The sequence below is a fragment of the Pristis pectinata genome, chromosome 10 (genome assembly GCF_009764475.1).
Source record: "Pristis pectinata isolate sPriPec2 chromosome 10, sPriPec2.1.pri, whole genome shotgun sequence".
In the NCBI taxonomy this organism is placed as follows: domain Eukaryota; kingdom Metazoa; phylum Chordata; class Chondrichthyes; order Rhinopristiformes; family Pristidae; genus Pristis; species Pristis pectinata.
The window spans coordinates 35,266,837-35,292,153 of NC_067414.1; the positions used below are offsets into that span (position 1 = coordinate 35,266,837).

The 25,317-nt window shown below is 38.3% G+C and overlaps 1 protein-coding gene across 1 annotated transcript in view; it reads right to left on the bottom strand.

The window, feature by feature from the left end:
- Positions 1-25,317, bottom strand: part of snap91a (synaptosome associated protein 91a) — a 140,151-nt gene that overhangs the window by 17,332 nt on the left and 97,502 nt on the right. The window contains exons 18-26 of the mRNA XM_052024472.1: positions 22,436-22,723; positions 22,099-22,182; positions 21,892-21,963; positions 18,599-18,679; positions 17,983-18,066; positions 17,399-17,524; positions 14,990-15,139; positions 7,745-7,775; positions 5,969-6,083 (exon numbers count right to left, since the gene is read on the bottom strand). Of these exons, the coding sequence (XP_051880432.1) occupies positions 5,969-6,083; positions 7,745-7,775; positions 14,990-15,139; positions 17,399-17,524; positions 17,983-18,066; positions 18,599-18,679; positions 21,892-21,963; positions 22,099-22,182; positions 22,436-22,723 (1,031 nt within the window). The remainder of the gene's footprint in view (positions 1-5,968; positions 6,084-7,744; positions 7,776-14,989; positions 15,140-17,398; positions 17,525-17,982; positions 18,067-18,598; positions 18,680-21,891; positions 21,964-22,098; positions 22,183-22,435; positions 22,724-25,317) is intronic.

A 25,317-nucleotide genomic window follows, 5' to 3' on the forward strand; every position in this document is an offset into this window, starting at 1 on the left:
TTTCGTTTTGTGCACCAAAATAGATAACTTCACATTTTTCCATATTATATTCCTTCCATGTTCTTATCCTCTCATCAACATACCTACATCCCTTGAAGTCTCTTTACACGTTCCTCCACATTTGCAATCCCACCTAAGTTTGCATTAGCAAACTTGAAATTATAGCATGACCACCTCAGCCAAATTGCTTATATTAATGCAAAGGACATGCATTTAAGGCGGGGGGGTGGGAAGCTTAAAGGAGCTGTGCGGGACAAGGCTTTTTTTTATACACAAAGAAGTGGTAGATGCCTGGAATGGGTTGCCAGGGTAGTGGTGGAAACAGATAGGATAGTGGCGTTTTTAGATAGATACATGAATACGTAGGGAATGGAGGGATTTGGATCATGAGCAGGAAGATTTTGCTTAATTTGGCATCATGTTTGGCGCAGACACTGTAGGCCAAAAGGCCTGTTCCTGTGCTGTACTGCTCTATGTTCTATACATCAAAAGTACAAGCACCCATTCCTACAGTACCCCATCAGTCACAGTCTGCTATTCTAAGATTGATCCATATGTTGTCCCTCTTTATTTTCTGTATAAAATTATATGGATACTGATAATCCATATCAGTACATTAACCTGCAATTCTGCGCTCCAACCACTTGGATCAACCTCCTGCACAGACCTTATCAAAAAGCCTTGTAAAACTAAATACATGCCACTGGCTTGCTAATCTATTCTATTTGTCACAGTCTCAAAGATCTCCAGTAGATTAAGTCAAACATGAGTTTCTTTCACAAACCATTAACAGAGTTACAGTCAAACAGCAAAGAAACAGACCCTTTAGTCAACTGTGTCTGTGCAAGTCACTGAGAACTCATTCATACAGTATATCCATTTTCCATCATTTGGCCTTCTATGCCATGACATTTCAAGAATTTATCTACATACTTAAATGTTATAACAACACCTGCATCCACTACTCCCCAAAAATTCCAGGTTTCAACCATACTGAAAATTCTTCCTCAAATCCTTTAGAAATTTCTTACCCCTCACTTAAACTTATGCCCGCTGGTCATGGTCACCTCTGTTATGGGGAAAAGTTTCTCACGATCTGCACACCTCAAAATTTAATATACCATCTTAAGCAGGTTGGTTCTCATTTAGCCTGCTCTGTTCCAAGAAAACAAAATTAACCTATCCAGTCTCTCCTCATAGTTGAAAATGCTTCATCCCAGGAAATGTCCCAGTGAATCTTCTCCACATCCACTCCAGTGCAATCACACCTTCCTTATGATGTGGCAACCAGTACTGCACTCAGTATTCCAGCCTTAGCTGAAGTTTATATAGTTGTACCATAACCTCTCTGCTCTTATATTCCAAGCTTCAGCTAATGAAGCCAATTATCTGTACGTCTTCCTAATTACCTTATCTATCTGCACTGCTGCTTTTAGGGATCCTTCATCAAATACATCAAGATCCCTCTGTACTTCCTGGGGTCCCATCATTCATTGTATGGAGCCACTATCAATGTTGAGAGTGGCTGGGAATGATCATGGGTGGCATCACACATTCCTGGTCCTGGTACGTTTTAGTCTTGGGTCTGAATAAACCATCAAGGCATTTTAGGGAACTACCAGTAGCAAGCATGACAGGCACCAATACCACCTTTCAAGTTTGTGCAGTACTACTAGTGGATACTCCCAGGCTTCAGTCACTCTTAGTGCTCAGACTGATTGGCTCTAATAAACCTGCAAGCAGTAGTGGCAGAGTAGCACGCAGGGATAGAGCAGCATGCTGCATAACATAGGCAGCTTGAACACCAGAACAGAGGAGAGATCAATCTGGGTTTGACCACCTTGCTCTCAAGCTGTTTCATTGAGATAAACATCTCTAAATCATGGTATCTTAAAATTGTGAATTTATACCAGATCAGCTTGAGATCATAGTGGAGCTACACATGAGTGAAAGCAACTTCCACCAGTCCTGGTTGTAGGGGAATGGCAAATCAGTTGCTGCACAAGTCATTGGTTAAAGTGACTGCCGAATCAAACTGAATTTTGGCTTTCCAATCAAAGGTGCCAGCTCCAGGTGTCTTAGTAAGACTCTGCTCGAGAGGTATTGCCTTCACAGTATTTCTTCACCTCCATCCCCATTTCGAAAAAATTGTAGAAACATAAATTTAATCAAAAAGCTATAAGCAAACCAGACAACATCCAATGGAAGCGGCTTTAAAATATACTCATTAGGGAGATAGTAACAGAGACACTGGGGAAATGTCAGACCCACAACAAATACATTTGTTTTATTATCGAATGATTTTCATTTTTAATCAGGAGTCTGCCAGACTTCTGATTGACCAGTGTTGTTCATCTGGTTGTGCAAAAATTGGAGGATATTTCAGGATTGATCTAGCGTTGAGACTTTCACAAATAGCTAGTCCAACATTCCAAGAGCAGAACAAGGAGCAAGGTTCTGCAAAGACTCCTGCCACCTGCAGATTCTATGGCAATAAGAGTCAGAGCCAAGGTGGCACAACCAAGCAGCTGAATGGTTGTTACCCGAAGTCTCTGGATATCATCACTTGCAGCAGGATGTAGTATGATAACAGTCATGTGTCACACCTTGTGGCTTTCAATCCTGTGCTTCACTGTTGCCAGTCTGATTCTTGACTCAGGCTCACCTTACTGTACAACTTCAAGAAGGGACTATAATGCAGCTGTATACAGAATAGAAGTAGGCCATTAGGCCTTTCAAGCTTGCCCTGCCATTTAATATCATGGCTGAACTATGCTGGCATCAATTCCTCTTCCAAGCCATTTGTCCATACCCTGCTATTCCTCAATCAAATATTTGTCCACCTTCACTTCTAATACTCTGATACTTTTAATGATCCAGCTTCCACCACCCAATGGAGTAGAGATTTCCAGTGATTCACCACCCTTTGCAAGAAGAAATTTTTATACATCTCAATTTTAAATGATTGGCCCCTTATCTTGTTATTACGTCCCTTTGTTTGAGACTCTCCCACCAGTGAAAACATCTCAATATCTACCCTGTCATGCTCCATAGCATCTTATGTTTGAATAAGGTCGCCCTTCATTCTTAAAAATTCCAAGGAATACAAACTACTTAATCTCTCTTGGTAGGATATCCCTCATCCCAGGAATTAGCCTGGTGAATCTCCTTTGGACTGCCTCCAATGTTGCTACTAAGGGGACCAAAACTGTACACAGTATTCCAGGTGAGGCCTCACCAATACCCTGTACAGTTGCAACAAAACTGCCATAATTTTTTTTAAGCTCCAACCCCTTTGCAATGAAGGCCAAAGTGCCATTTGCCTTCTTAACTATTTGCTGGACCCGTCTGCTAGCTTTCATGCACTAGAACACCTAGATCCCCCTGTACTTCACCCACTTGCAATCACTCTCCATTTAAATGATAATCCAACTTCTGATTTCTCACTTGACCGCACACTTCCCCACATTAACTCCAGTTGTCATTCTTTTGCCCACTCACTCAATCTATATCCCATTGCAGAATCACAGTATCCTTATCACATGCCCTTCCACGCATTTTCATTTCATCTGCAAATTTGGAAATCTTACATACTGTTCCTTTCTCCAGACCTAGATCATTAACGTAACCAGTAAACAATTGTGGGCAAAGAATTGATCTTTGCGATACTCCACGAGTTATCATCTTCTAATCTGAAGGACCCATTTATTCTGTTTTAAATGAAACAGCCAGTTTTCAATTCATTCTAACACAAATCCTCTGCTACCACGGGCTTTTAATTTAGCCATCAGCCTGCCTTTTGGAAATCTAAATAGACAACATCTACAGGTTCCCCTCTATCAACTCTCCCTGTTACATCCTTAAAGAATTCGAGCAAATTTGTCAAAGATGACTTACCTTTCATAAAACCATGTTGACTAGGTTTGATTATATTCAGCTTTCCTAAATGATTAACCATATGCTTTGATTACTGACTCCAGTGCCTTGCCAATAATAGCTGTTAAAATGGCCTATAGTTTCCTACTTTTTGCCTTTCTCCTTTTTTGAACAAGGGAGTCACATTGGGAAGGAACCAGAAGATCAACAAACAGCCAGAGTTATGAAAATCTTCAACCGATGGGTCTACTTTCTCTGCAGCCACTTCCTTTAAAACCCTAGTGTACAGTCCATTGGGTCCTAGCGACTCGTCTTCCTTTAGCCCCCTGAATTTGTTTAATACTTTATCCCTTGTAATTGGAATTTTTGCATATTCTAACATGTTATATGAAATTAGCCTGTCTGATATCTTAGAGATATTAGCAGTGTCTTCCATGGTGAAGACTGAAGCAAAAAAAAGTACTCAACATATCTACCATTTCTTTGTTGTTATTAATTCACCAGCCTTGTTCTCTAGAAGCCCCATAATTACCATGGTCATCCTGTTTCTATTTATATATCCATAGAAACTTGTGCTATTTGTTTTTACACGGCATGCAAGTGTTCTCTCAAAATTCATATCTTTTCTTATATGCTTTCTTCTTTTTCTTAAAACAAAAAGCTCTGCTGCTATATCTTAAAAACTTCATTCATCTAGTCTACCACTAGCCCTTGCCACTTTGTATACCCTAGTTTTCAATTTAACATCATCCTTTGCCTCATTTGTTAACCATGGATTGTGCCTCTTTCTCATGGAATCCTTTTTTTTTGATTGGGATAAACTCTTGCCAAGCATTATAGACCCTTTAATTTATTGCATTTTTTTTAACATATCAATGAAGTGTCTTGATAAACACATATAACACTCTTGGACCTGAATGGAAAACCTTACTGCCCTGTATAGCTGATCCCACACTTTCACTCTTTGCCTCCTTCCTACATCTTCCTTTACTGTGTTACAACCTTTGTTTCAGTTGTACCATACCTGGAATCTCTCTGTTTTCAGATATCTGCATTTCTAAACAATGCTGATCAGAAAGTGATTAGCAATGTTCTCTTAAAGAAATGTTGGTCAAAGTTCAGCTCCAGAAAAATTCCAGTTAAATATAGTTCATGATTGTTTCTAATAACTGATATGCAATACTGATGTAGCAAAAGCTGCATTTGATGACTTAACAACACAATTGTTGTTAAATTGCAGAATATTGCACACCTCTTGCATCAAGTAAACTCTCAACAGCTGCAAGGTCAGAGAAGCTGAAAAATGTAAGAATGTAGTTATAACTAAAATAACAAGCCACCGATGATTTCAATAAATGGCCATCTTATTGGGTCTACCCATCTACCATTCTGCCAATGTAGCTGGCTAAATAACAAATTTTAATAAATTTGCTTCCCCCCCCCCCCCCCCCCCAAGGAGAAGTGGCATGTTTATTCCCAAATCCCATTAAATATTTAATGACACATTTCAGCAAGTTTCCATCAAATCAACTGATATTTATGCAAGTTTGTCCTAAAGTCACTTTAGGCAGTTATACTGAGAAATTGTCTCAGGTCAGATCAGTAAGCAAGTGCACACAGAACAATGAGTAAAATAGAATCACCTACTTCTTAAATCATTAATTCATGCAACACAAGAATAATCTTCAACAATGTACTGTATCTAAGAAAATAACATTCTGAGAATGGATTAGGGGTGGGGCATTGTTGGTGGTGCCTTGTTGGTGGTGCCAAGTTGTGCATATTCTGGAAACTGGTTATTGAGTAGAGACAGAAAACTTCTGTCTACTCTCATGACTGGAAAATAGAAAATTAGTAAAGAGTGCTTTTAATTTTGAACTGTGATATAACAAGAAATTTAACATCTTGCTGGATGCATTCATTATTTTGATGAATGACAAAGTTTGATCAAGTATTATTTAGTTGCACATCTAACAGGAAACTAAAGGCAAGTCTTGAAATGTTAGTTGACTTCTAGAAGCAAATTGTCTCGAACCATCTTCATGAAACAAAGTCTGAAAGTACACTAGGTGTTGCAAAAATAAAAGAATACCATTTGATTGCTGGGTGGAACACCTGCTGACCAAGCTGTCGTTGGAGCAACTTTTGGTTGCCAGTTTGCTCCTCCTGTCAACTTCTTTTCAGAAGCATTCCACTGAAGGTCACTCCTATAATTATAGTAGATTTACAGTTAAAATTAGGTTGAGGATACATAGCCCAATCTTGGAGATACGTGGATTATTCACATGCAATGATTTATGTTTGTTTTTAAGATCCAAGGCAAATTCAGAATTACATATGCATCCATGTGACAAAAGGAGTAATAAAGTTTAATACTAATTGCAATTGATTTGAAAAACACTGAATTAGAAGTACTGCAAATCATTTTAAGTTGTATTACTATTAAGCCATTTCATTGGTTTTGATTTTCCATTTGTGTAATCAGATCCAATCATAATAGTTCTTCATCTCACTATGGATGGCATATCCTTTAAGACTGGTCATTCCACTTCGAAACTGATGTCTTTTTCCCCAGGAGAAATAATTCCAAGGTCGCAAGCAGCCATCCAGTCAGCCTCACATATGTCTTTTTTGCTCAATTTACTAGAGGATGAATTTTTCGCTTGTTTAGATAGTAAGGCGACTGAAGACATGGTACAACTTGCTAGATCTTCAACACCTGCAGGTTCATGCTTTTCAATAAATGAAGACATGGTGTTTGTTTTCTTCACCTCCCCCATCCCCCTCCTTTTCATCAGATGAAACAATGCCACACATCCTGCATCCTAGTTTACTAACTAGGATGTGCCATTATATCTAGAATTCCCACTTAAGAATTTACCCTTGGTCATTTCCCATTCCATTATCTGGTTTTTGCCCCTTTGTACTATTTGAAGTTCAGTCAGGTCACATACACTAAAGATATTCCCCTCTTGACCCTCTACTCCATCTGTGTTGTCAGGAATCTTGTTCAACATCCTTATTTCCTCCAACTAACCACTGGAAAGACCAAAGTGAAACTGACCAAGTCTGACTGCATCAGTTTCTCTGCCAAAGATCACTGCCTATATTCACCAAACACCTGTACTTAGTCTGCATGTGGGAAGGTCTACCTTGCTGACCCAAATTAAGAATAATTTCAGCATTATGGCCTTAGCAGAGTCCTGGGAAGCCCCACTCCCAGCTTTTCTGTTCGTAAAAGCTGTGGGGTTATTTAATAAAGTTTAAATACCTTAGCTATTCAGTAACATTTTTAAAAAAAACAGCAAAATGAAAAAGAAAACTTGTTAAAACATGCAAAACATAAATTACAAACATTAAACAAGACCAATATAAATTTAGGAAGCAACTTAATTTCCCTTTTGATTTATATCCACAGCCTTACAACTCCCAGTGAAATTAAATGGGTTTGTAGATCCTGTACCAGCTCCATCCTGCCACAGGATTTGTGTGTTACTTCAACAGTATGAATGCCAAGAAATCTCAGCAAGATGGAGCTCTGCTGCAGGCCTCCATGTGAACACTCTCAACCTAAATTTTGGACAATGAGCAAGATGTGACATCTTCTACAGACACTGTGCCCATGTTGCTGATTTCATTAGTCAGTCTCCCTTGCCATCATCTTGCACTGAACCAACCTGTTCATTAACTTCCAGCTCTCCAACACATCCAAGTGAAAAATACATCCTTCTGCACAAATCCCTGAAAGGCCTCACGCGCCTTCTCCTCTGTACCTTCTCCAGTGCTATCAGCAGCTCCCCCCACCACCAAAAGAGCTAATATATATATATATGTATATAAATGAGATTCTAAATAGAACTTTACTTACTTCTTTCCTGGAGTAGGAGAAATGCCAAGGTCTACAATCAGAAAGAAATATCAAAATAAAAATTAACTGGACTTCAAACAGCCATCATTTTATGTGGTACATTTATGGACAAAGACAAACTACTTGCTTTTGGATACAGTGATCTATATATAATTAATTCATCAAGTGGAAGAATATGCCTACCACTTATTTTTTTTCTTAAATCAAAACACTATTTCCTTTGCTTTCTCCTTAAAGATTCTTGGGGAAAAAAATTACATAGCTCTGAAGCAGACTAATCAACCCATCAAATCTCTGTTTCAAAGAATTAGAGCCAATCCCAATCATCCAGCTCTTTCCTCACTCTTGGCAATTTTTCATCCAGTCCTCTTTTCAATAGTACTTCAAGTTTAGATCATCAGGTCAAGTATCACAAACTCTAACCCAAACACTTATTGCTGACAAAAAGTTTTCTTTACATTGTCTAATCCTTTTGGCAATCTTAAATCTGTGCCCAATGGTTATTGATCCTTCACCCATTTGAATTTTTTCTTTATTTACTCCTTTCGTGATTTCAAATATCCCTCTCAAGTTTAACACCTAAAAAGGAATAAAGCATAGCCTCTTTAGCATAGACTTGATGGGCTGAATGACCACCTTCCATGTCATATAAAATATGGAAAAGGTGAATGCATTCCAAATAGAACCATAAGGATACTTACTGCACAAATTTAGTTCTCATCTACACCAATTGGAATAATAATTAGTTGAATCTGAATCCTGTTCTTTTAACTATCACAAGCTTAACTAGATGCCTTATAAGAGTTTCTCCTGTATTTTTGCATTTTAATTAATTAGACATAATGACTTCATAATGTTGTTCAAGTCAGATTTCTGACTGTAAGCTGGTTACCATTAAGTGGTAACTTTAGATTTTGCATTTGGTCACCACTAAGCTAATGTAGTGAAGTAACTGATCTGCTGCCAAATCTCTTCTACATTATTTGGCAGCTTCACAAATGCCTCCTCAATAGATTTAAGAGGATAACAAAAGTTTTGACAAGTCATATTTAACACTGAACAAAATGAGTGTAGACTGGAAGACTTTTGTTTTGCTTCACTTTTCAGACAAGATCATAGCTAGTTACTTATCTCAACTGTAAATTCATAACAATACCAATACCCTGAATTTCCTCAATTTCAAAAAATCTATCAATCCAAGTCTTGAATGTATGTAATGACCCACAGCCCTGAAGTTGAGAATTCCAAATAGTCACAAGTAGATTTTTCTCTTCTCATTAACTGCGAAGCAAAGTTATTCAGTATGGAACTAGGTGCAAATATACTGGCTTGGATTAACAGTTGGTTAACAGATAGAAAACAGATTAAATAAATCTTCTTGGGTTGAACTGCTCTAGGGCAGAACCTTTATCAATATTTGGGTCCCAATTATTCATAATAGATAATAACTTTGGCTGAGGGGACCAAATACAACATTTCCAACTTTACTTTTTGGCAGAAGATACAAATACCTGAAAGCACGTACCACCAGGCATCCTGCTGTTATAATACCAAATTGTCCCCTAGTACGATAAGATTGTTTCTTGACCTCACAATCTACCTCATTATGGCCTTGCACCTTGTTGTCCAGCTCCACTTCACTCTCTCTGTAACTAACACTTTATCCTGTTATTTTTTGATAACAACTCAGACGGAGACAAGGTGGTGAACAAGAGTGAGATAGATCGGCTGGTTGAGTGGTGTAGCAACAACAACCTCACACTCAAAGTCAGCAAGACCAAGGAATTGACTGCGGACTTCAAGAGGTGGCAGTCAGGAGAACACACAGCAGTCCTCTTTGAGGGGTCAGCGATGGAAAGGGTGAGCAGCTTTAAGTTCCTGGGTGTTAACGTCTCAGAGGATCTGTCCTGGGCCCAATATACTGATGCGATCATGAAGGTGGCATGCCAGCAGTTCTACTTCATTAGGCGTTTGAGGAGATTTGGTATGTCGCCAAAGACTCTTGCAAATGTCTATAGATGTACAGTGGAGAGTATTCTGATTGGCTGCACCACAGCCTGGTATGGAGGCTCCTGTGCACAGGACTGCAAAAGGCTGCAGAGGGTTGCAGGCTCAGCCAGCTCCATCTCGGGCACAACCCTCCCCACCATCAAGGACATCTTCAAGAGGCGGTGCCTTAAGGCAGTGGCACCCATCACTAAGGACCCTCACCATCTGGGACATGGCCTCTTCTCATTACTACCATCAGGGAGGTGGTACAGGATCCTGAAGACCTACACTCAATGATTCAGGAACATCACCTTCCCCTCCACCATCAGATTTCTGAACAGTCTGTGAACCCATAAACACTACCTCGTTTTTTTTGCACTCTTGTAATTTATAGCAATTTTATGTCATTGCACTGCACTGCTGCAGCAAAACAACAAATTTCACATCATAAGACAGTGATAATAAATCTGACTGATACTTTGTATTATCTCTGTGCACTGTTGTAATAAAATGACCTATATGGACGGTATACAAGATGAGTTTTTCTACTGTGCCTCACTACATGTGACAATAATAAACCAAATTACCAATTTAATCATACAAAACTATGGGAGACTGAATAATGATAAGGATAGAAAGAGGCACAGATAAGCTGAGTTAGGAGGGCAAAAACATGACCGAATACAATGTAGAAAAAATGGCATTATCTACTCCAGTAGAAAAAACAAAGCAGAATTTTTTGTTTTAGAAAAGCTGGTGAGATATTGGGAAATGTTCATGTTCAAAGCAACCCAGCTATCCTTGTACACAAGTCACTGTCTGCTGACCTCCATGTTAGCTTTCAGTTAGGAAAGCAAATAGTACGTCAGCCTTTATTGTATAAGGATTTAAGTACAAGAGTAAAGATATTACAATTGTATACAATTTTGGTCTCCTTACCAAAAACAAGGGATATACTTGCTATAGCAAGTGCAGCAAAGATTCACCAAACTGATTCCTGGGATGGCAGGTCCATTATATGATAAAAGATTAATTATGCTTATAATTTATTCATTAGAGTTTAGAAGAATGCAATGTACTCTATTGAAATACTGAAAAGTTCTTACGGAGGTCTGACAAGGTAGATAATTGGAGGAAGTTTCCCTTATCTGACGAGTCTAGAGCTGGATGTTGCAGTCACAAGCCATTTAGTATTAAGAAGAAATTTCTTATTTTAAAGGGTAGGAAATCTTCAGAATTCTCTACTCAAAGGGCTGTGGAGGCTCAGTTGTTCATTTTATTTAAAACTGAGTGATAGAATTCTGGATGGTAGTACAATCAATGGATATGGGAACTGTGAAGAAAAGTGCTATTGAGGTAGAAAATCAGCCATGACCTTGGAATGGAGCAGGCTCAAGGGGTCATATAGCCTACTCCTGCTCCCATTTCTTATGTTCCAAATGGCCATCCACCAACTACAGCCTCTACTTTTAGATTTTCTAGCTTGAAGAAATATCCATGTGTACACTCATTTTTATTAATTAAAATCATACAATTTTACAGCAGACAAGCCATTTTAACCATTATGCTTGTACTGGGTCTTTGAAATTGTTAATTAGTGGGACTGCTATAGATCTCTACACCTCCAATTGGATCATTTGAGTGAAAATTCAAGAAATTTTTTTTTTAAATATTCTAGATCATAATAACACTGCAAGATTTTCCCAATTCACAAACTGCCTCTTTTATGCCTTTGGTAATCATCTCAAGTCTGTATCCTCCAGCTATCAATTCTCCTGCCAGTGGAAACTTTCCTTCCATGTATATGATTAAAGCCCTTTAACATCATTATCAAATCCTCTCTATCTTCTCTGTTCAGTAAGGAGAAAAATTCCACTTTTCTGTACATAACTGGAGTTCTTTATCATAGGCATTGTTCTCCAAGGTCTTTACGTCCTTCGTAAGTGTAGTATGCAGAATTGGACAAAATATTCTAGCTAATAATTTCTCAGGGTAATTTATACAAGGTTTAGCAATACGTTGTTGGTTTAGTTCTTGTTAAACCAAGGAACTAAGATGTTTTCTAAATAAGGGCCTAAGAATAAGTAAATAATTAAAATATTTATTAGTCACATGTACATCGAAACAGTGAAATGCATCTTTTTGCATTACTGAGAATTTGCTGCAGGCAGCCCACAAGTGTCGCCACTCTTCCACTGCCAACATAGCATGCCCACAACTCCTAACCTGTATGTCCTTTTGGAATGTGGGAGGAAACCGGAGCACCTGGAGGAAACCCACGTACACGGGGAGAATGTACAAACTCCTTACAGACAGCGGCAGGAATTGAACCCGGGTTGCCGGCGCTGTAATAGCATTACGCTAACTGCTACACTACCACGGGCTCATTTCCATGCTGTCTCTCTCTATGATTCCTTAAGGTCAGCAACTTTAAACCTTAATATTCATTTTAGCATAGAATTATAGCATTTATGCCTTCAATTCTTCTTTCCAAAATGCACTTATTGCATTAAATGTAATTTTTCCAAGTCATTTCCTATTTTACCCTTGTCTATATTGCAATGGGCTGCTGCAATCCTTCTCATTAACTACACGTTTTTTTTTGTGTCATCTGCAAAATATGCCCTCTAAATCCAAATTCAGGCCAGCAATATAGTTCAAATGGATGTAGTACCTACACTGACTTCTCAGGGGCACTACATTATTTCCTCCATCCGAAATAACTGCTCACCAAGTCTCCGCTTTCCATAGAACACTACAGCACAGAAAACAGGCCATTCAGCCTTTCTAGTCTGTGCCGAAACGTTATTCCGCTAGTCCCATTTACCTGCACCCAGTCCATAACTCTCCAGACCTCTCCCGTCCATGTATCTATCCAATTTGTTCTTAAAGCTCAAGAGTGAGCCCACATTTACTACATCAGATGGCAGCCCGTTCCATACTCCCATCACTCTGAGTGAAGAAGTTCCCCCTAAACCTTTTCCCTTTCACCCTAAAGCTATGTCCTCTGGTACTTATCTCTCCTAACCTAGGTGGAAAGAGCCTACTCACATTAACTCTGTCTATACCCCTCATAATTTTATAAACCTCTATCAAATCTCCCCTCATTCTTCTGCACTCCAAGGAATAAAGTCCTAACCTGTTCAATCTTTCTCTGTAACTCAACTCCTGAAGACCCGGCAACATTCTAGTAAATCTCCTCTGCACTCTTTCAATCTTACAAATATCCTTCCTATAGTTAGGTGACCAGAACTGCACACAATACTCCAAATTTGGCCTCACCAATGTCTTATACAACCTCACCATAACATCCCAAATCCTATACCCAATACTTTGATTTATGAATACCAGGATGCCAAAAGCCTTCTTTACAACCCTGTCTATCTGTGACGCCACTTTCAGGGAATTATGTATCTGAACTCCCAGATCCCTTTGTTCCTCTGCACTCCTCAGTGCCCTACCATTTACTGTGTATCTCCTACCTTGATTTGTCCTTCCAAAATGCAACACCTCACACTTGTCTGCATTAAATTCCATCTGCCATTTTCTGGCCCATTCTTCCAGTTGGTTCAGGTCCCTCTGCAAGCTTTGAAAGCCTTCCTCGCTGTCCACTACACCTCCAATCTTAGTATCATCAGCAAACTTGCTGATCCAATTTACCACATTATCATCTAGATCATTGATATAGACAACAAACAACAATGGCCCCAGCACAGATCCCTGAGGCACACCACTAGTCACAGGCCTCCAGTCTGAGAAACAATCGTCCACTACCACTCTCTGTCTTCTCCCACACAGCCAATTTCGAATCCAGTTTACAACCTTTCCATGGATACCTAGTGTCTGAACCTTCTGAACTAACCTCCCAAGTGGGACCTTGTCAAAGGCCTTACTAAAGTCCATGTAGACAACATCCACAGCCTTTCCTTCATCTACTTTCTTGGTACCCTCCTCGAAAAACTACAAGATTCGTTAAACACGATCTACCATGCACAAAGACACGCTGACTATCCTTAATCAGTCCTTGGCTATCCAAATACTTGTATATCCGATCTCTCAGAACACCTTCCAATAATTTACCCATTACCGATGTCAGGTTCACTGGCCTGTAATTACCTGGTTTACTTTTAGATCCTTTTTTAAACAATGGAACTACATGAGCTACCCTCCAGTCCTCCGGCACCACACCCGTGGCTAAGGACATTTTGAATATATCTGCCAGGGCCCCTGCAATTTCTACACTAGTCTCTCTCAATGTCTGAGGAAATATCTTATCAGGCCTGAGGGATTTATCTACCTTTATTCGCTGTAAGGCAGCAAGCACCTCCTCCTCTTTAATCTCTATATGTTCCATGACACTATTGCTTCCTTCCATATCCACTATGCCAGTTTCCTGAGTAAATACCGATGCAAAAAAACTGTTTAAGGTCTCCCCCATCTCCTGAGGCTCCACACATAGACGACCACTCTGATCTTCTGGGGACCAATTTTGTCCCTTACTATCCTTTTACTCTTAATACACTTGTAGAAACCCTTTGGGTTTACCTTCATATTATCTGCCAAAGCAACCTCATGTGTTCTTTTTGCCTTCCTGATTTCCTTCTTTAGTATTTTCTTACTTTTTCTATACTCTTCAAGTACCTCATTTGTTCCTAGTTGCCTATACCTGCTATACACCTCTCCCTTTTTCTTAACCAGATCGCCAATATCCCTTGAAAACCAAGGTTCCCTATGCTTGGATCTTGGATAATTTCCTGTCTCTGTTGCCACAATTACCCTAATTACAATTTTGATTTAGTCAAAACCAAATGACACTTTGTCACATTTGCCTAATCAAGTTGAGAATCCAGATCAAACTTGCAATCTAACCCAAAGTATTCTTTGGAGGTTTTTCATATTGGTCACTCCACTCAACTCAGCGTTACCCACAAACTTACAACACTTGCATTCAATCAACTGGATAAAGCCTGATAACTTTGAAATTTTGGATTTTGTCAAATCCCATCTTGGCTGCTTTTAGTCAACCAATATTTTTTAAAAATAATGAACTATAATGGAAGAGTTCCACCATATCCAATTTTTTGCAACTTTAATACCACTGGCAGTCAAGTTAAACATGGTTGGTTAGAGACAAAATCTGCAACTTCAGAATGTACAATCTCAGAAATTATATGTTATTTATTTTAGAAATGAACTAAAACAAAAGCTCTAATAGTTTGGTAATCACTATGATTTTTACAAAATGGATCAACGTACTTCCTACAAGATTTGCAAGAGAAGAATCAAGATCACTCCCCAAGCCTTTTGTCGGCTGTTGTGTTCCACCTGTTGTTGGCATGCCTGTGAGTGTTGCTTGATTCTGGGATGCCACTGTTGGCATTAGAAGATCACCTAATCCATCAAAAACTAACAAAAAGAAAGGATTAATAAATAGGAATGAAGATTGTAGCAAACAATACTAAAAGATACTTGCTCCACTGCTTATCCATAAAAATGTGCAAGCTTATCCCAACTACTTTTAAGGGACCTCATAACCAGAGCAGCAGTAAATATGATTCTGTACAACAATTTCATCTGCTAGAAATTAATGTCTTGGAAATATTTACTTTTTTTATTGCAACCAAACATAATATAGATACAGCAATCAAAGCACTTCTGCTGAATGAAATTATGGTGGATGCATTGACTAATTAGAACTGCAGGAAAGAAAACAATTTAGTGTCATTCTGATAATAGTGCAAGGTAGTCAGGCATTGATGTAATGTAATTTAATTTGAATTTTATAAAGCACCTTAGTGAATAGCATTTGCAACTTTTTATTCAATTAGAAAAGATATGCATACAGCAATACTGCAACAAGCTTATATCATCGTACAACTGAAGCCAAGTCGCAATTAAGGCAAAAACTCACCAATAATGAAATTGCATCAAACAAGGAGCCAACGTTGATGGCATGAAATGGAAGAGAAATAAAATATGATAGCACTGTTAAGAACAGAAAGCTTTGGCTCAATATTGAACAGCAGTAGCTGCATTTCCATTTACTCTTCACAGCAGAAGCCAGCCATGCAGAATTTAATGCTAGTTATACAACAATGGAGCCTGGCAGGCAAATGTTACACAATAAAAAGCTTTCAATGTGTAACTAATTGCTATAACTAGAATTTGCAAAAAGCCACCTAAACAATCAGAGCTTTGCATATAAAGACACAATTCAGGGAGGCACAATCATTTACTTATCAAACAAAACAATATTAATTACAAGTCAAACTGTCTTTTAAATTGTCATGGCTTTAAAAAGGGAGATTTAGAAAAGATATATGATCTACTGCAGCAATGAAAAGATTAAATAAAATGCAATAATGGTCAATGTCACCATGTCTAATTTTCTTTTCCTGACCTCATTAAATGCAATTGTAATAATTGTGGGCTAATGCTAGAATTCTCTACTACGGTGTAAAATGCTCCCTTGTGAATATTCAGATTTGCACCATATCCACTGTCAACTGAAGTAAAAACAGAAAATTTGGTAAACACTCAGGCCAGGCAGTATCCAAGGAAAAACAAACTGTTGATATTTCAGACTGAAGACTCCTGGAACTACAAAAGAGTAGACACAAGGTAGTTTTACGTTGTTGAGAGGCTGGAGGAAGAATGAATGTAACAGAGGTTATATCACTGATGGGGCAACAGCAACGCCAACGTTGTCGTGGGCATAAGTTGTAGACAAGTCATCCACTTGATAAAGGGCAGTTTTGATTTATTGTCACATCTAACGAGGTACAGTGGAAAACTTTGTTTAGCATATCATCCTTACAGATCATTTCATCACATCAGTACATTGAGTGCAGAATAAATTGTTATAGTTATAAAGTGCAGTGCAGGCAGACGATAAGATGCAAAGCCATGATGAGGTAGATCACGAGGGCAAAAGTCCACCTCATCATACAAGGGGACTCATTCAATAGTCTTATAACAGCAGGATATAAGCTGTCCTTGAGCCTGGTGGTACATGCTTTCAGGCTTTTATATCTTCTGCCTGTTGGGAGGGACCAAGAGAGAATATCCAGGTTGGGTGAGGTCTTTGATTATGCTGGCTGCTTTACCGAGGCAGCGAGAGAATAAAAAGCAATGAAATGAGGGAAATATCAGAGAAAACACAAGTTTTATGTTCCTTTGTGTTCTCTTTCTAACTGCCCTTATTAACTTATCAGACAACTTCATCTACAGCTTATCTTCATGACAGCTGCAGTCTCATCCTATCAGAGGAACACTGTCTTATTCATGCTTCCTGCACTGCCTCTGCGACTTAAAAACTAACTTGTTTTTTTTACCCCCTCAGTTCTGATGAAGAGTCTTTGATCTGAAATATTAACTGTTTCTTTGCACAGATCCTGCTCGACCCACTGAGTGTTTCCAGCTTTTCAGATTTCTAGCACCTGCAGCTTTTTTTTAAATTGTCATCCACTGTTTACCAAAGATCTCTACTAGAAGATAGTATAAATAATAACTGAAGAATTTTTTTTGCCTTTATATGAAGCTGAATGCATCTAGAATATTTAAATACCTTTTAAATTTTGAAAGAGGACCATTGATTTAAGTGGTAAAAGCTTAAGCAATTTTTTTTCCCTCCAACTTTTGAAAAGAAGACATTTTACTTTTTACCTGAAGAATCAAGTGTATTACTTGTGGTCGTCATACCAAAAGCTGCTTCAAAGTCAGGTTGCAAAATATTATTCGAAACTGGAGGCACTGGCGCAGTCGATGTTGCCATAAATGCATTTCCAAATCCTTGGAGAGAAAAAAATACACTTTTTTTTAAAAAAAAGGCAATGCCACATAAATCACACTCCTTTGGATTAGATAATCTCAAGAGCAATTCGCCTCCTTTTGGAAAATTCTTGAAACTGGCTAAATTGAATGCAATTCCAGACAACATTAAAAGCAGTGATATGGATATGGAACAGTGCATAGAATCGTATTTGCAATTATATTATATTGATACAATTCCATATTGCACTAGTCTCTTAACTGCACTGAATCAATACAGTACATTTTAAACACAGTTTAAATATTTAACAAAACCGTAACAGCTTCAAGCTACAAGGAAAGCATATTACAAAATGAAATTAATAATAAGCACAAAATCTTCAAACTGAAGGACTATTCCTCTTCCCCACCCCCCCCGCCCCGCCCCGCCCCACCCCAGTACCTCCTTCGCCCTCCCCATCGCAATTAAATTCAGTTACCAGCTAGCAAGTCCGATGATGCAGATGAACTGGAAAGAGCCTGAGTGGCAGGCTGAGACTCAGGAGCAGTACTGCCAAAGGCATCTGATATTGTAATCCAGAAGTGCAGCACAAAATAAGTGAAGAAAGCACCAAACTTAGTCCAACTGATTTCTGCAACCATCAGAAACATTTACCCACTTAAGCACAAGTGAACAGAGTTCAAATTTCTATTTTAGCAATGGATGCAACATATTTAGAATGCCAAACTTTTCTATATCACACGCTATCTTGACATCACACAGTTTACCCAATTTAGATGTACTTGAAAATTACAGTTGAAAATCTTGGTGCTGAATGATATTTCAGTGAAAAATTCTGTGCTACTTGTACAAGATAACAGGTACACGATTGTATTTAAGAACTTTAGTTGAGCTGTTACTGAAATATATTTTAATAGTAATGAGTGCAAAAGTGTAGGAAGATTTTCTGTTTATTTTTTTTAATGAATATTCTAAGCAGCACTATTGCACTTCACAATAGTTTGTTATGCTGCCATTGCAGTTTTAAACATCAGTGCCAATGAAAATGCTGAACAACTGCTCAACTTGGGAAGAAATCTGAAAAGTATACCCACCACCAAACAGATCAAGTACTGCTGAAGATTCTGATTTAGCAGGAGAGGCACTGACTGTGGGTGGTGCTACAAATGCATCAACTGTTGCAGGCAAATAAAGGAAAATAACATAAGTAATAATAGAAGTACTAGAGATTTCTCATAATAAGATTAATAGTTATACCTAAACCATAACTCAAAAGACGACAATCCTGTTGTTAGATCACTTCAAAACAATTCCAGCGGCAAGAACAACTTTCAATATTTCGGTGTCAACTTTCTACCAATTGTCAGAGGTGAAATAGCAATAACTAGCCTTTATAATTTGTGGAAACCCAGTCTACAAACAGGAATTTCCACTTGTATTCATTAATAGCTGGTTTACTATTTAAATTGCATGAACCTCAAAGTTTAAAAGGAATAAATTTTCAGTGCTATTGCCTCATTTGTAGAGAAATCCTAAAATTAGAATATCAATGTTTGTTATTTACCACATCTTGAAATAAATTACTCTTCCCATTAAATGTTTAAGCATGGCCCATGTTCATTCATATCCAAAGCTTGAATACTCCACCGTTCCTTTAGCTTTTAAAACTTATATGACGTGGAAATTTTATTAACAGAATAACTAAGAACACAAATAACTAAAAGATGGCACTTTTCCCCATCTGCACAAATCAAAATCAGAAGTTCATTGTTTATTGTACCAAGGTATTTCAAAATTTTGTAATTAAAATAATTACAAGTATTGGAAGTTGAAATGAAAGCAACATATTGGAAACCCCTTAAAAAGACAAATTTGACATTTGGGTAGCTGGTAAAGGTTGTGCATTTAGACTTTAGGCCACAATTGGAAAGCAACAGTTAAACAAGATTGCTAAAAAAAAAATTTTTCAGGGAAAGAAAAATGGCCTAGATGGGAAAGGGAAGGACTTTTGAAGCGAAGGAGAAGTTAAATTTCATGAGTGTTCTCTGCAGCTGAATGCCTAAACAGGCTTTTGGCAAACTGGAAAGGAGATATCTGATTGGTTAAATTTAAAAGATCCTGTTATGGCATTCAAAAGGCAATAAAAGAAACAGCTTGAAAATTGTCAAAGGAATGAACTGGCATGGCAAAAATACACAGGAAAGTTTACACTTCAAAATTATCCATATCTAACTGCTCCAACATGTATCCATTACATTCAATTTTACAAATGCCTGCACTGGGTATAGCTGCCCCCAGTTTTGTTAACAGTGACTATTTTGGCTTGTTACAAACTACACTCATGAACAGATATGGAAGCTCAAATTAATTAAGTGAAAATGCCAAAGGGATGTTAAGGATCTGAAAGCAGTGGACAGAATAGAGAGGCTATAGACAGATTGGGAATGAATGGGAAAATAGTAATTTCCCAACGTGTACTCACAGGTGGTGAGCCTTCCTGCTAAAAGCACAATTCCATTATGTCCCAACAATCAATGCAATCTGTCACTGTCCAGCTGAATTTCTCATTTTGATAAGATTCTCTTGCAGTCTGCCCCAACCCCACTGAGTCAGCTACCCAAATCCTTTTTTGTTAAATTCTATTCATTGCATTCAAATTCTTAAAAGGCTGATTATCACCTTGACCCATTTAGACATGTTTCCTTGCCATTTCCACTTTGACTTTTCACAAACTCTGCCCCCAACCACCAATTCCACTCCTCTGCTGGCACTAAAAATGAACCAGATTATTCACAACCTCTGAGTCAGAGTTATACAGCACAGAAACAGGCCCATCAGCCCAACTCGTCCATGCCAACCAAGATGTCTATCCAAGTTCGTCCCATTTGCCTTCATTTGGCCCATATCCCTCTAAACCTTTTCTATCAATGTACCTAAATATCTTTTAAAAATTGCACCAGGCTTCCTCTGGCAGCTCATTCCATATAGCCACCAACCTCCATAAGAAAGTTTCCTCTCAGGTCCCTTTTAAATCTTTCCCCTCTCACCTTAAAATCTATGTTCTCTAGTTTTAGGCTCTGCTACCCTGAGAAGAAGGACTGACAATACACCTTTATCCACACCCCTTATGGATTTCATAATCCTCTACAAAGTCACCCCCTCAGCCTCCTATGCTCTGGGGTGGGGTGGGGGTGGGGGGGGAGGTGGAGGGAAAAAGAGTCCCAGTCTATCCAGCCTCTCCTATAACTCAAATTCTCCACTCCCAGTAACATCCTCGCAAATCTTTTCTGCACCCTTTCCAGCTCACTTTACTTAGACCGAAATGCTAGTGATCACATATCCATGCCATCACCAAACTACCTCACTACATCTTAGTGATATTGGCCAATCTACTGCTGCAACTCTCATCTACTCATGTTAACTACAGGTTTGTTCATTTCAACATACTCCCTTAAGGTTGTTCTCTCCTGCACTATGCTTCAACTTAACTTCAATGTCCACGTCCTAAATTCCACAAAATCCAGTTAACCTGTGGATTCCTGACCTTCATTGGTTAAAATCATCACCCTTGTTTTCAATTCCCTCCATGCCCTTGCCCCCTTCTCATATTTAATGTCTACCAGTCTACAGAAAATTTGAATCCAGGTATCTATCTCGATCACACCCCCATTTCTTCATTCCAACAAAGCTATCCATCTCTCTTTTGCTATTTCCAGCTTGAAACTTCATTAAAACCTTCAGTTATCTGCCTTACTGACAATGCAGTTCAAGGTCAAATTATGGTTAGTTACACTTCTACAAAGAAGCTTGGATGTTCTGATTCATTATAGCCACTACATGGTCTTATCTTTCTGATCCTGGGGCCATCAGTTCTACTTTTGCCTTTTCTCTTTCTTTAGCCATCTCTCCGGTTGAAAAGCTGCACAAATTTTCCATCCCGTCTTCAATTCCCTTTCCCCAACAATTCAGGGCCACACAATCTCCACTATCTTGATGCTGCCCCAGGCTTGTTTATCTCCAAACCTTCAACCTTCCTTCGTTTCTCTTGACATCCAGAATCTTTTGAAGTACTTGCATCATCTCCTTACAAGCAGAAACACCAATTCTCGTACCAGTGCTTCCAAGTAATGTGGTCTAGATCATCCATTACCACTAAACTTGCCCTGTAAGTACTTGTGTTATAATTACGCCAAGTTTCTGTGGTCATACGCTTTGTTTAGAACTATGTCTATATTAGTCCATGTGGTTATTAGTTCACATTTCTTAGCCGAACTCCATCTGTCATACAGGACTTAAAAATGAAATGCTTCGTTCATACAACAGTCCCAATCCATTTTAGCTTTCACAGTTGCCTATTTTTATGTTCAAAGAGTATAGGAAGACTCACCGGATAACAGATCAGCAGTAAGACTACTTTCTGGCAAAGGGGAAGCCCCACGTGAAGGGGTTGAAAAAGCATCTTTGAAAGTGAAAGTGAGAGCAAGTAAACAATTAAACAGTAAAACGGGTTCCAAAAAAAAATTACACAATGTTGTTAATTTTTTCTGAGTTTGGGAATTTCAGATGGGAAATGAGATGTTCTCCTTTTTTGTACCTGATGCAAATAGGTCTATACTAGGACCTGCTTCTGGTTTAGGAGTTGTAGATGCATTTGGTTCAGGAACAGAATCAAATAAATCTAAGAACAAAGACAAGATACATTAATTTCATCTCCCCCCCCCCCCCATGTAAAACTGGTGCAGTTAAAACGTTTTTCTTGAACACTTAACATAAACAAATCGATTACGCAAGCTAACCACTGACCAGAAATTATGCAAGTTTGTACTTAAGAAATTTAAAATGCTTGTAACTAGTTTACTTGACATTAAGGTTTATTTAGCTCAATTATCAAAGACTTAGTTCACAAATCCCAAGATAAAGAATAAAGTTACCACCAAAAATATCAAGAACAGGTGCAGTGGTGGTGGTGACAGTAGTATCTGCAGTTGTGGTAGTGGCAGTAGTAGCAGTCGCAGTAACAGTAGCAGTCGCAGTAACAGTAACAGTCTCAGTCGTAGTCACACTAGCAGTTGTGCTGGTAATGGCACTGGTAGTTGTACTGGCAGTTGCACTGGTAGTGGTGGGGGTAGTTGTTGGAACGCTGGCCTCAGCAGGCTTCATAGCAAAAAGGTCCAGTTCAGCAGCAGCCTCTGCACTACCTTCAGATGGTGCAAAAGGGTCTTTGGAAATGGACAGAGGTGGGAAGAAAGAGGGTCAGAGGATGGAAAATTAGGGTTTACAATCAAGCAGCTAGGGTTAACATCTACATTTGTAGATTGGCTTACTTTTCCACAAAACATTTTTTATTACATTTTCATTAACGCTAGTCACATACTTTTGCATCATTCCAAAAGTTGCATGTATAGAAGGGTTAGTTAATGCAAAGAAACCAACATCTTATACATTCTCCTCACAGCCAAGTTCATCCCATTACAATTGCGACCACCATCCCAAATTAGAAAAGTGCACAACATATTACTGATTAGAACACAAAAGTTTTGTTATTTAAAAAGGTACAAAGCCATTCCTCATTTTAAAAAATAAATTACATTTCCAGTTTTAAAATACAAACTCTGCAAATGTTTGAAAGGTGATCGATGGCAACAGGTTAAGAAGTGTTTTGAGCTTATGTAATGGATGAAAGGACAGTTTTAGCAAGGTACTGTTTAAGTTGTATGAATTGAGAGTTGGCCTCCTGTTTGACTCACAGTTAAGCTTTAGACCTCACTTGCAGGCATTGGCAATGGAATGGTGCAGGTGAATTTGACTGCTTAAAGTCTTCCAGTGTAGCCTTTGCAAACTATAGGTGGGAACCTTTGCAAATGGGCCTCATCTGAATTTTATCAGCCAAACTTCAAGTGCCAAACAGGTACTCTGTTTTAGTTTAGAATTATGCAACAAAATAAATAAATTGGCTTACATTCGAGGCCAAGAGGAATCTGATGTATGGTAGAGGAGTCAGTTTGGGGCAATAAGGGAAAAGCTGACGGACAAACTGAACAGCATTTAAAATTGACTAAATGCATTTTGAACAAGATGATGTTTCTAGACATGGGGGTGAAAGGAATGAGAAGCTAGCAATAAGCTGTAAAAGGTGGGGGAGAAAATACAAGGGTAGCAGATGGACGGAGAATTTCATTAAGTATGAGAGACCTCACAGCAATGTAAAAATGATTTTCAGGAATATTAATTATAATAGCACAAGCTCCAATCATTTGCATACTAATGTGAACAGGGTCCTTTTATTTGTACTAGACTTAGGACTTTAATTAAATAGATTGTCATTCACCCATTTTAGGTAGATTTCTGAGCACAAAAAATAACCTGCCATAAAATGGACCAAGATGAGGAAATGATTGACAAAGGTATCTGCCAAATATTCCTTCATCAATTACTCGTTTTTCAGGTGGGAAACAGTTTACCAAGTGAAGAATAGATACCCATATCTTATCGCAAAGGCCATTTATGACTTAAACAGTTTTTTTTTAACCTCCATCTTAGCTCCCTGCTACCAGAAAGGCTCTCATCTCCATACTTAATCATTCTAAGCCATTTCCCAACACCCTGCCATTCCTTATCAATTTGAATTTAGCCAAAACTATTACAGTCATGCTCATCCCTCACATCTATTCCTATTGACCCAAAATGATACCTTCCAATTTATTTCTGGCTTCACTCCCAACCCCAGCATTTCCCATTAACTAATCCCTACTTGGGTAACCTTTTAACTGTTTTTTTTTACAATCACACAAATGACCTCCTCTTAAAAACTGGGTGTCATCACTAATGGCAGACTCTTTTTGCCTTCTGTAACCTTTACAAAGTTGGCTTCCCAAAACCCTAAACATTAAAACAGTTTGTATCATTTACGATCATGGCAGCTCAGTGTTTTGCAGCCAATTAAGTACTTTTAAAGTATGGTTACTGCTTTAACATTGGAAATTATGTAATAACTACCAGCTTCCTCAACATTACAATAATCGAAACCTTGGAATTTCCATGCAAAATTGTGATATCTTGAAGGTTCCCAAGTCCAATAGTTGCAAACCTATTATTTAATTCCCTCTAGTGGCTGGATGACAACAAAATAAGGCTGCATTTAATGCACATAGTGAAAAGCTGCTGAACTGACATTTGCATAACTTATAACAGCACAATTCAATATGGAAATTCCAAGAGCTGAGTAATTAAGTATTTTCTTCTTCCAAAGGCCGTTTGCGGTCTTCCTTTAAAGGAAGCAAATTCTTAAACAGCTTAAATTCACACCAATTTTATTACTGCAGACGTCCAAAAAATGTTATATTTGTTGCACAAATTGCAAGAGTTTCCTATCAAAGTAACCCACAATTACTGCTTGGGCAACTCCTTGTGCTAAAGTATAATTCCTTCACAAATATTATTTTGAAATAAGGGAAAGTAAATATATATTTTTTCAAATAATATTTCAGCTTGCATCTTAATCATGTACATAATACACCAATATTCAGCACTGTATAATATTTAATAAAATTTGCTGCCTCTTGTTGTTAACAATAAAATATTTAACATTATCAGCCACTCAATCAACGTGTTGGAACCCGAGCTAGCTGATACTAAGAATCTCTTTGAACCATTATGTAAACCAGCAAGTTCCCACCATAGATTGCTAGATCTGGATGAGGAGCTTTCTTCAAGATCAGCAGTAATCCTCATTGGTATAACACTAAATGCAAATTCCAAGCCAATGGAAAATGTGCTTTATAAAAGGCAAGGTTATCTCAGGACAATTTTAACT